This window comes from Branchiostoma floridae, chromosome 15, assembly GCF_000003815.2.
Source record: "Branchiostoma floridae strain S238N-H82 chromosome 15, Bfl_VNyyK, whole genome shotgun sequence".
In the NCBI taxonomy this organism is placed as follows: domain Eukaryota; kingdom Metazoa; phylum Chordata; class Leptocardii; order Amphioxiformes; family Branchiostomatidae; genus Branchiostoma; species Branchiostoma floridae.
The window spans coordinates 7,416,710-7,428,325 of NC_049993.1; the positions used below are offsets into that span (position 1 = coordinate 7,416,710).

The 11,616-nt window shown below is 37.9% G+C and overlaps 1 protein-coding gene across 1 annotated transcript in view; it reads left to right on the forward strand.

Annotated features, from left to right (window-relative positions):
- LOC118432013 overlaps positions 1-11,616 on the forward strand; it is a gene marked incomplete in the record, with an annotated part of 48,969 nt that overhangs the window by 6,603 nt on the left and 30,750 nt on the right. Inside the window, 5 exon segments of the mRNA XM_035843489.1 lie at positions 3,854-3,923; positions 4,712-4,756; positions 7,853-7,921; positions 8,203-8,296; positions 10,360-10,460. Coding sequence (XP_035699382.1) covers positions 3,854-3,923; positions 4,712-4,756; positions 7,853-7,921; positions 8,203-8,296; positions 10,360-10,460 — 379 coding nt within the window.

The window sequence follows — 11,616 nt, forward strand, 5'->3', positions numbered from 1 at the left end:
TATAAATGGTACTTTTCTGTTGTTAAAGCGATGGAAGTGGTTTCATACAAATAATATTTGTAGATGTTGTCTCCATTTTTTTATTTTACTAGGCTTACAGCTGAATACAAATATAAACATATATTTCTTATATACATCAGTAGTCTGTGGAATTATAAATCATCATCATAGAAAGGTCTCAAAATGCTTCTATATCTATATTCTGTACAATGGTACTATCACCATAGATCTATTGCTTACTTGCATAAGGCGAGTCCTTCCAGTCTCGAGTCTTATAGATCTACATAAGTCTCTTAACTCCCTTACACATGTGGTGTGTCAAAAGAATCTTTTTATCTGGATTGTCACTCTTACAGTGTCAATATGGAATGGAAAGTAGCCACAATCAGCCCAGCTTCATTTGTGTCCTGTTGTATCTGCTCTATGGAGTGTGTTTGATCATGTGGATCAATGGGAGACCAGTAGAGCCGAGAGGAATGCAGGGGCAGGTAGACTGGCCCTGCTAATTTGGACAAGTGCAGCATTGATTTTCCCGTGGTGGTAACGAAGGCTGCATGTTAAACGGCTCTTCAATGACGGGCTTCACGCGTCTTGGCACGTTCCACTTCTGCGGTGTCAAATCCTTGTGTGGCTGATATCATTGGTAGGCATTAGGGGTGGGACCGGTAGGGTGTACCTGTAAAAACCTGTTTTTTTCTTGTTGGACCGGTTTGAAAAAACGGACCTTTAAAAAATTAGTGGACTGGATGTTGGACCCAGGGTTGTAGCCAGCATATGTCCTTCAGTCCTTTGAAGGAATTTTGCAGCTGGGGACTGAAAAAAGTTTTCCCCATTCCGTCCCCTGGGACATGTCGACAGACAAAAATTGATATGTAAAGATATAAAAAAAACTGAAACCCATGTTTTCTTCTTCACCAAAACAGATGCCATTGAACAGCTTAGTCTACAAGCAAAATGTGCACCTCAAAATGCAGGAAATAGTGTTTCAGAGGGTCTAGATTTAAACATTTTCTGAGACCCAGACCCCCTGGAAATGACGCGCAACGTCAACATGCTCGATAGGATTCCCATTCAAAATCAAGGGGACTGAAAATGATTTCAGGCTGGCTACAACCCTGGTTGAACCTATTCAAAAATGACCAAATTATATCAGCAGTTGTTTGGGGGCTTACATTTCCAAGCAAATACTGTAACAATAGCGAAGTAAAGGAGAGTTGATAGTTGTTTTTACCAAGTTTTCCGACTGTCAAACTTGGTCCTAAACATAGTTAGTGTTGTCTACATGAAGATAGTCATACTTGAAACGTCAACGAACGTCGATCAGATACTCCACCTAAAAGAATCCTTTGTTAGCGAAATGGTCCAGGTTAGAACTGATCCTCTGGACCTGGACCCTACCTGGACCAGTAATGTCTGTACCGGTGCCCACCCCTAGCATCAGATCTCCCAGACATGTACTGAAAAGAGTTCTCCAAAACCCTTTTTTCTGCTGCAAAAAATTGTCCAGTACAAGTATGATTGTTATGGGACATCAATATGTTGTAAATAATACAAGTGCCCCAAGGAAACGTTTGTCTGCATACCAGTCGATGACTGTTTGATACAAAGTTACCTGCAGCATAGAAGTTTTACCTGCACCATCGGTTTCCTTTACCATAAATGTTTTACCTGCACATTTCCATCAGTCTGTTGAAAATGAAAATGAATTCCTTTTTGTATTATTTTGGATCCTGTTACCTGCTGTATTCAGGAATATGAAGATTCTGAGGCATTTTGGGTTACATTTATCACCCACACTGATAGCAATGGGTGCTATCTCCTTATTGCCTTTCCTACAGTCTATCATAATTGTTAGAATGCAGAATGCGTCATTGCTCGTGGTCAAAGAGGCTATTAGGCATTTTTGATATCTGACTTGCGTCATACTCCTTTGCCCATCTCAATTCCATGGCAATACCGTACATAGATTTGTTCCTCAATCAATGTTCTTTATGAGCAATATGTACTAGTAAGGCCACAGAAAGTAAATCTTATGGATGACATCTGCCCACGCATTGATTTTCACCTGACTGAATTTTGAAAGAGCAGAAATGTCATTCCTCTGTGGCAATAGTGAACATGACAAGAAGATACTGAAAATGAAACATTATGCATATGGTATCCTTGAATGCACCTATAAAAGTGACACCAGTATGGTAGCCATCAATTGGTATTGCAAAGCTACCATTCTATAGTATCATTTTCTGCATTTCTTGAATGCAGTAATAAAGTTTCAGTTCAGTTACAATGTTTATTGTGTCACATGTGAAACTTTAGACTTTTTTGTCCATCTTGTTTTTTTTTGTGCTCTCACATTAGAATTGAAGTTTTTAGGAGAGTTGTCCTCAGTAAATGTATTTGCGTATATGTCTGCCTAAGTGCTTAGACCAGTGACTGTTGATGTGGCCTCAAGTGTTAAGTGCTATATCTGATATAGTACCTACATGTGTAACATGCATCTCTAGTAAGTCTAATATGATGATCAAGGGATGCTTCATACTAATTCTATCTAAATACAAGCTGCAATAAAGGGTGCAGTAAACTTGGTCCTGGCTTGGCTTTCTGTACAAAATATTCATAGCACCCTTTCTAACAATGAGAATAAAGATGTTATATGGTGGCTTGTTATCCTATTTTGTAGTCCTTATATGATGATGATCATGACTCCTACTAACTAAAGAAGTTGATTGTAAAATGTAATGTACTTGTTGTATTAGGTCATACTCCAACAGTATCCATGGATTGAATAATTAAATGGTTACAGACTTCATCTGGCATGTGTTGGCACCCAAGTATATGTAATTTAATCTGTTTCCCTCACACATGCTTCATGTATTATTAACCTTTACACATGCTTAATGATTTAATCATTAAATGTTAACTCTTCCATATCCATTTCATGACCCATTGCAACTCTAGAGGATTAGACTTTGCACCAAATATTTAATGTACACAATATACGTCATCAGGGATATATCAAATATATTTATTCGAGCCCATAACACTGAGGAAGCCACACGGCGAAACATGTTTGTTGTGTGTCGGTTCGAATAAAGTTCCTAAACGGGGAACATGCGGCTCCAGCGTCTTTTCTGAAGATGTGGCGTAAGTGTGAACGGTTGGCTGAGGTCTCCTTTTCCACATAGATCTAAATATAGTTATGTATGTCGACATTGAACTTATATTTGTTTTCAGATAAATGCTTGCCATTCAACTTCAAAGGAATGCTGATGCAAACAAAACAGACTTGTTGCATATGTTATGGTTCAAAGATTATGATGAAAATACCAAGCAGATTGAATTTGAACTGAGTATTCTGGTTTGGATTAAAACTCGTAAAAGTCCTAAACCTATGTCAGATGTTTCGTGAAAACGTCTTACGAAATGGATCTTAATACCCCTTCATGCTTTATTGAAAACTTACTCAATATTTTTCATCTCAAATTTTTTTTCCCAACAAATTCCAAAATTTTTACAAAATATCTCACAGTTCTTTGAAAACTAAGTATGTAGTAATACTTTCATTTTATACATATCCAAAGCATGTATTGATTGAGATTGTATTTTATTATACTATTATAATAAAGAATTTTTTTAGATATAGGCGCGACCATTGTAGGGGGTCCGGGGGCATCCACCTTCCATGGTGCAGAGTTTTCGAGAATTGTAAGTTAAAATGGTGCAATCTAAGGTATCCTAAGGGACAAAATTATTACAGAGAGGTCACAGTAGAATGATGTTATTTTAAGAAAAGTGTGTCCAAATGATGCCTGGATGCGTGGCTGGCTAAAAGCCTGACTTTGTTTTGTTTCAGAGCATCTTCCCTTCACCACTCCGACAGGAATGAGCTGTCATCATCAGATGTGGAGATGGATATGTCAGAGGTAAGCACAAATGTCAGCCATTTCACAGTGCATAGAAACAACCATTGTGATAGAAAAAACATGCACTTACTTGCTCAAAATGTTGATTTTGGAGGATTCTAAAAATGTAGGTAAAACAAATACTGTAAAATTCATTTACTTTTACTTTTTGGAACAAAAATAAGTTTCTTTGTGTTATGATTGGTGGTTGAAGCATTTCTGCAGTAAGGAGATAATTTAAAGCGTCACAAATTTGTGGTAAAGAGGTCACCACAAAAACTGTGAAAATAAAAACCACCACTAAAATTTCAAGATTCACAGTGACTATGAGAAACTGAAACTGATGTTTGAACAAGATTGTTCACCGGAAAGAGGGGTACAGTTTCATGTGCTGCTGTTAGATATTGTTGATACAGATAAATATCATTGATACAGATAAATGTTGTACAAATACTTATTTGCATCCTGTATCTATGCTGGAACATAACCAAATGCACATTTTTTATAACATTTGATTTTTGTTAAATGATTTATATCTTGTAGTAGAATCATCTAAAAAAAACTCTGTTGTGTACAGTGAAGCAGTCAACTTTTCAGTACCAAGGAGAGTAGTAGTACTTTTATTGATAAGCCACAGAAGTCTTAATTGTAATGTTTTACTTCAAATACAAGTCAAAGTCTTTGATGTGTTTCTTGAAGCTGTGTGCGTTTTTTCATCTGATATAGATTCTTACCCTTTTTCATCAGATATAGATTCTTTCATAGATCCCTGTGGTGAGTTTTTCTCTGTATTCATAATGCATGCACAGGACGAAGATGAAGAGATAGAGGAAGAGCAAGAGGAGAGTCACGAGGTACGTTGTCTTATCTTATCTTATCTTAGGCCCAACATATCATTCCTGTTATCTGCATGTGGCATCTTTCTTCAATTTTAGACTTGAAGGTCTAAATTAATAAGAGTACAGTCTTACACTAGTATTTCGTTGTTACAATCTGGATAATATAAAGGTCATATAGTTAGAGATAGATTATCAGAAGGGGAAAGGTTTCAACTGGCACTGGACATTGTAGCTTGATTATAATCTACCTTCAATTATTTGAAGTTACCTCATACATTGAACTATAATTGTACAGGACATATGACAGTAAGATGCTGCAACTTAGTGGAGTTTTCTGCATAAATGAAAAAGAAAAAATAACATCATTCAGGTAAGCTGCACCTGCAGGCAGCAAACGACTTTATTCGCATCCGCATCAGCACTGACGTTACCAGTTTGAGTCTGACCTCTCCTCCAGGCAGTGAAAACCTTTTAAGCAGACACATACGTGTACTTAGTGTACAAGTGGAAGATCCTTTCAACGCAGGCTAAGCTCTTAATGGTTGACTCCCTCCTTCTATGCCTTCGGTATGAAGGTAGACAGATGAGATTGCCGAGTGTCTCACCCCACTTGACCTGTACTGGAAGCTCTTCATGAGCGCCCCTGTGACCACATCGATAAAGCCATTGTTGCCAAACTGACTGATATTGCTTTGTTGTGGTCAGCCTCTAAACGGTGCGATGGCCTAGGCTAGGGGATGAAGCTTTTGACTTGCATTTAGAAGATTAGGCTTTTAGAACTTGGCTAGGTCATCCCAAAGACTTACATGTATGCATACGGCTGTTTCTACTTGGCAAACAGCATTTCAGAAAGAGTGTTGGTGGTAGTTGAACACACAACACTACCAGTGAACTAGCCCACTACTGTAGTGGCCTGTGTAGCACAAGAGCTATAGGAATGGCAATCAGTACCTCCCCTATACACCAAAGGGTATGGGAAGAATGAATTTCAACTAATTTATGAAAGAAGTTCAACCAGTTACCTCTTGTGGCTGTTGAAAAGAATTCCATTACTCCTGTAGAATGCCCAAAGGTGTTCCTGTGAACTTGCAGCTGTTATATATTATCTGCTAAGAGGCACATCTGGAAACTTTAACCAAACCAACTAGAAAGGCCGACATTTGCTTGAGAGCAAATGCAGCATATTTCAGCCATCCCCCTCCCCATGCAACAACAGACTATTCCAAAATCACCCATGTGCAAGAATCGAACACTTTTGTTTAAAAGTCACTTCCACTAATGACACTTAATGACACCCAAAAATGAATCTTACAAAGTTCCTAGTGCAAGAATGGACTCTTCCAGTGCACCCCATGTGAATTTGCACAATAGACCAGTCCAGAAATACTCTCACTGAAAACATGGTCAAGGATGAACTAAGCAAAAAAGGCATGAAAAGGTAAAATAGACCAGTCCAAAAACACTTCCACTAAAAATGGAATTTTGAATCACCTTTCTAAAACTAAATTTGAAAACATCCCCATGCAAGATTGGACTCTTTTTGCGATGCCCCTATGTAAAGTGGTGCAGTCCAAAAATACATCCGCTAAAATTGGACTTGGACGTAATCACCAAAGTCCCAAAAATGGATTTTAAAAATCCCCCCATATAAGGATCGACTCTTCCAGCACAACCTATGTAAAATTGCAAAGTTGACCAGTCAAAAAATAACCACAATGAAACACTTTGACATATCAAATCACCAAAGTCCATAAACAAATTTTAAAAAAATGCCCCCCTCCATGCAAGAATGGACTCTTCCAGTACACCCCATGTAAAATTGCAAAATAGTCCAGTTCAAAAATACTCCCATTGAGAGACATTACATAATCATCAGTCCAAAGATGAATTTAAAAAATATGTACCCCCTCCGTGCCAGAATGGACTCATCCAGATAACACCGGGCTCACTGATTGGCTGCCAACCCCCTTCGGGATGTTGACTCAGGCTACGTGATTGGTTGCCTCTTTAATCAAGTTACTAGTATATATAGACATATGCACATGCTGTCTTCAGGTGGGAGAGGTCAACGACCTTGAGGTCGTTGACCCTTTGGCCAGTGGAGAATTACTAAAAAAGTACCCAAATATATCATTTTGAAGTGGTTTATGCCAGAAATTATACATGGGTCATTTGAATGAATATCTAGTGCACCTATTTACCAAAATGTTGTACCGTATGCCAAAGGTGTCAATGAATTCATGTGCGCATATGTAGACGGCACTCCTATACCAAATTTCAGGTCATTTGGTTGTAAAATGGGGGTATAGGAGCCAAAAAATGTCATTTCTGGGGCAAAAAATGGCAAAAATTGCCAAAATTAAGCATTTTGCTGTACTGTATGCCAAAATTGTTTTTGAAATTTTGTGGGCATATGATCAAGGCACCTCTGTACCAAATTTTAGGTCATTCGGCTGTAACACCAGGGAACAGGGGGGCAAAATGTACATAAAAATTGCAAAAAACATGAATAAAATCATTTTAAAGGAAGATATGAAAAAAATTAGAAAAAAGCACCTGGGTATTGACCCACTCTACCCTTGTGCCAAATTTCAAGTAATTCGGTCCAGGAACGACGGAGTTGAATCGATTTGAAGATTTGACAGGAGAAAGAAAGAAACATTACGAATACAATATATTTCACCATACCTATGGTATGGCTGAAATATAAATACAGCAATATTCTGACAGTTCTGTCAGTACCAGTGGGAAATATGTGGCAAGATGTCCCTACAACAACTCAGTCATGAAGTTTCTGACTTCGGGAGAAGATATGCCGTTCAAGTTTACTAGCTTATAACCAGTAGCCTTGAAGTGACTTACCCCTATTTTTACATCGTAACCATTTAGCAAAATGTAGCGTTGTCAGTCATTTTTTGTTTATCAGAATGAAGGAAAATTAGTTATACAAAACAAAGGCATCATTGACAGAAAATGATGCATTAGATTAATGTAACTACATGAATGTCATCCTTGAATATTAACCACAGTTTCCACAATTCAGCTTTAAAGAAAATACGTTTTTATTCGAACTACATGAAAGTTGAACATTGATTGCATTTTCCTGTTCAGGAGACCATGCTGTCAGATGATGACTCTACATTTACAACAGAATGGGAACTAGCCATTGCCAGGAAAAAGGTAAGACTCATTATCAATTGTAATTCAAACTCTAATATAAACTGTAGTCAGGTTACAGAAAAGAGAACATCAAGTGCATCAAAGATGCATGTGTTAAATTCAGAATGTATTACAGCTTTTGTAACCTCAGTGAAGCTGGTATTATGTTCTTAGTGTCCCTGTGTTTGTTAACAAGGATTTGATGTGCATATGCCTTGGCCCCAAAGATACATATCATTTGTGGGTCTCCTTGTGAGCTTTCCTTGTTTTTCACGTGTTTTCTTTATGAACCTGATCTTTAGAAACGCTGGACACAGAGGGAAGCAGAGATAAGGGAACAGTTAAAGAGAGCCAAAGCAACAGGCCCAACCACGACAGAACTGGGTGCAATACAAGGTGAGATACTATCTGCTACCTGCATATGCAGGTTAGTATAGGTAAAACTGGAGCTGAGCAGGTACTTCTGTCAACCTGCACCTAACCTGCACTGGTCCATGTACTGGGTATTCCTGATTTTTACAACGTACTTCTATGTTCAGGGTTTTCACTGTGACGACTGTAACGGGAACTTATCATTACTGATGACTTTTTTACATGCACCTGCCGCTACCGTTAACACTTAGTTCCGAAAACAAGTTAAAATTTTTTCAGACCTTGAAAGTTTGGTTCCGAGAAGACAAAGTGAATTGCAGTATATTAAATGTACTATGATGTACGTGTATGTTGAATTTTATTAGCTTCATCTACCACCTAGAAGTATATTAAAGAAATAATGGCAATGGTTTCTGAACAATTTAGTATCTTGAGCCCTGAGATAGAGCTCCACGCTAGTGTTCTATGTGGAGGTTGTTGCTGTATCAATTTTTCATGTTGTTAATATGAATCTTGAAATGATTTCGGTCGTTTTACGTTTGTGGTTTTCACTTTGAAGTTTCAAAGACAAAATGGTCACACCATTAACAATGCAAAATCAGATTTTCTGTCTGACTCAGTAATGCAGTCAGTGTGCTTTTCAAAATGTTCAGGAAATGGTAAAATCAGTTATTAATAAATGTTAATATAGAAGAGTCCAGAGTTCAATTTCGAGAGTGGCTTTACTGGCTGGGTATGGACAGTGCCTTCTTTCATTTTCCTGGGAAGTACGGGAATAATCCAGCACAAATTTCATTCGGATTCTCTCCATTACCTTCAGGACATACTCCCTAATTTCTTCCCATCAGATTATGCAGTATGCTTCAGGCATCCTTTTTGATCTTTAGCGACATTTCCTGACCCCTGCTGTGATGCCTTTCTCGCTGGTGGATATGTCAAAAATAAGCCACATGGTGCCTGATCAAAGAGGATATTTTTGTACGTCTGTCCGGAAATTGGGTAGTCATGATACCCTACAATTTATGCCTGGTACAGTATTTGTAACCCCAAATTGTCACTTTCTAGTGTCTGTGATCATTAAGAAAAAACGAAATTTTGTACAAGGTCATTAGCTGTTCAAAGTTATTTGTAGACTTCAGGGGAACCTGATTTAAAGATTGGGTTAAACGAAAGATCTTGCAATGCTAAAAATTAGGCCTAGGGAAAAATGTTTTGTTTCCTGTTAAACTCCTGAGAAAAATTAGGGTAGGTAGGTTAGGGATTATCTTTTCTTTTCCATCTTTTCTTAGACTATGGCCAAAACTCTAGGGATACAACACAGTATAAGAAAGTAAAATGGAATTGTATAGGGGCCAAGACTACTATCGGACAAGTCACAGTTGAAGACTGTGCCCACATGTGATCCCTGGTCAATCAGAATTTTATGCTTGCCAGAGGATCTTCTTCAGGGTAAGGGGGCACATGGTCAGGGCATGAGGGCGCAGCACCTGTTACCTTGTTTAAAAAAATCCCTGCACTGTAACCATAGCTGCCCTCGGTGCTGAAATCCTGATGGTGATTAACAGTTAATAGATGCCGAATATAACTTGAGGCTGTGACCATCGTTATATTTACAGGGCTTAAAATACTGGGTGCATTTGCACTTTTGTGCTCCCAAAATTAGGTCTGTACCAATATTCTTGTGTGGGGTTTCAGCATGTACCCAAAGCCAAAGGTATGGTACGGCAAAAAACAAAACCTTTGTTGGATTTCATGCTCAAATTTTTTTATCTAGCTATAGAATTTCAGATTCTATGAAAAGTAGCAAGATTTGGTGTTTTATAGAAAAGTATACAAAAAGGACATTTTCAAACTGTGTGCGATACCTGGTGCCATATTCATCGTCAGTCATAATTGGAAGTGTTGGCAGTTTCAAATAGTCTTCCTGAAAAGAAAGGTGGTTGTGCACCTCAGGGGACCTTATTTTCAACTTCTTAGTTCATTGCCTCAAAGTGGTCTAATGACCCTGCTCTGAACAATCTCTTCCAAAAAAATTCAGTGTCTCATGACTAGACGAAAGCTCAGACAAATGATATGCTTCCCTTCAGCTTCTGGTCAGGACAAGGAGCAAGCCAAGCAGATCTTCACAAGCAACGCAGCTTTTGGCATCCTCGCTAACGACCTGGTCAAAATCCTGGAGGCAGAGAAGGTAAGTGATGAAAGAAATCTTTATTGACACGACAAAAGTGCAGCGACTTTCGTAAAGTCTATAACAACTACTTACTGTACAACTAAACAGACATATACAAATATCTAAAGGTATGAATAAGTCAACATATATTGGGTCTAGCATGTCATTTACACAATTGGTTCTATGGTACAAACATTCTTGGATGTATTTGGCTATTTGTACACAGTAAGGGTTATCGCCTCCCAGATTGTAATTGAATTTATCTTTCGAAAAGAGAGTAGCAAATTCTTTAGAGTGATGTGTTTGCCCTCCCAACGTTGACTTATGCAGTATGTGCACTAATTCAAAGAATGTCCTGAACGTTAGTCTGTAATCAGGAAAGCTATGAATCAAATGAACCATTGTGCAGGGCTATCTTTAGGGACTTTCTCTCTCTGTCTCTGTACAGAAATTTGCTTCTTGGGATGAAAAAAAGTGTCACCTCTACTGTCAAAAAAAATTTGTTCTCCATGACATGACATGTCATTGATGAAAATGTAGCTTTGTAGCTTGAAATAACAACAAAAGAAGACAACTCGAGCTCCCAAACAATGACAGAGATGGAAAAAAACTATTGTAAACGATGACAGAGATGGAAAAAACTATTGTAAACGATGACAGAGATGGAAAAAACTATTGTAAACGATGACAGAGATGGAAAAATTACAAGCTGTCGTCTGAAGACAGCGCAGATCATGTGCCCTTCCCCTTCTCCTGATGACTAAAAATACCATGTTGTCAGCCTGATGCTCTTGTTTGTTACATTTGGGCTCCTCAGTGAGAAATATTGTGTGTCTTAGACCTTACCTATTTGTCAGTCTCAAATATGATAACATTGTGACAGGTTAGGATATGGCACATTTTCATAATGTCAATGCCATATTTTATGATATACTTCTAAAAATGATATCATAAAACCTGACATTCTGCCAACAATGGTAAGAGATTATTATGGATTTGAAGACTCATCTTAATATTGTGATTCAATCTGCTGTTGTAGTCTATAGGAGTGAATTATGTTCTGGATTTAGAGTGTCTTTCTGGATTTAAAGTGTCGCCTGTTTATTATACTACTTACTTATCTGTACTTATCACAGTTTGTCGTTGTCAATGTTGTAAACTAAATACATGTATA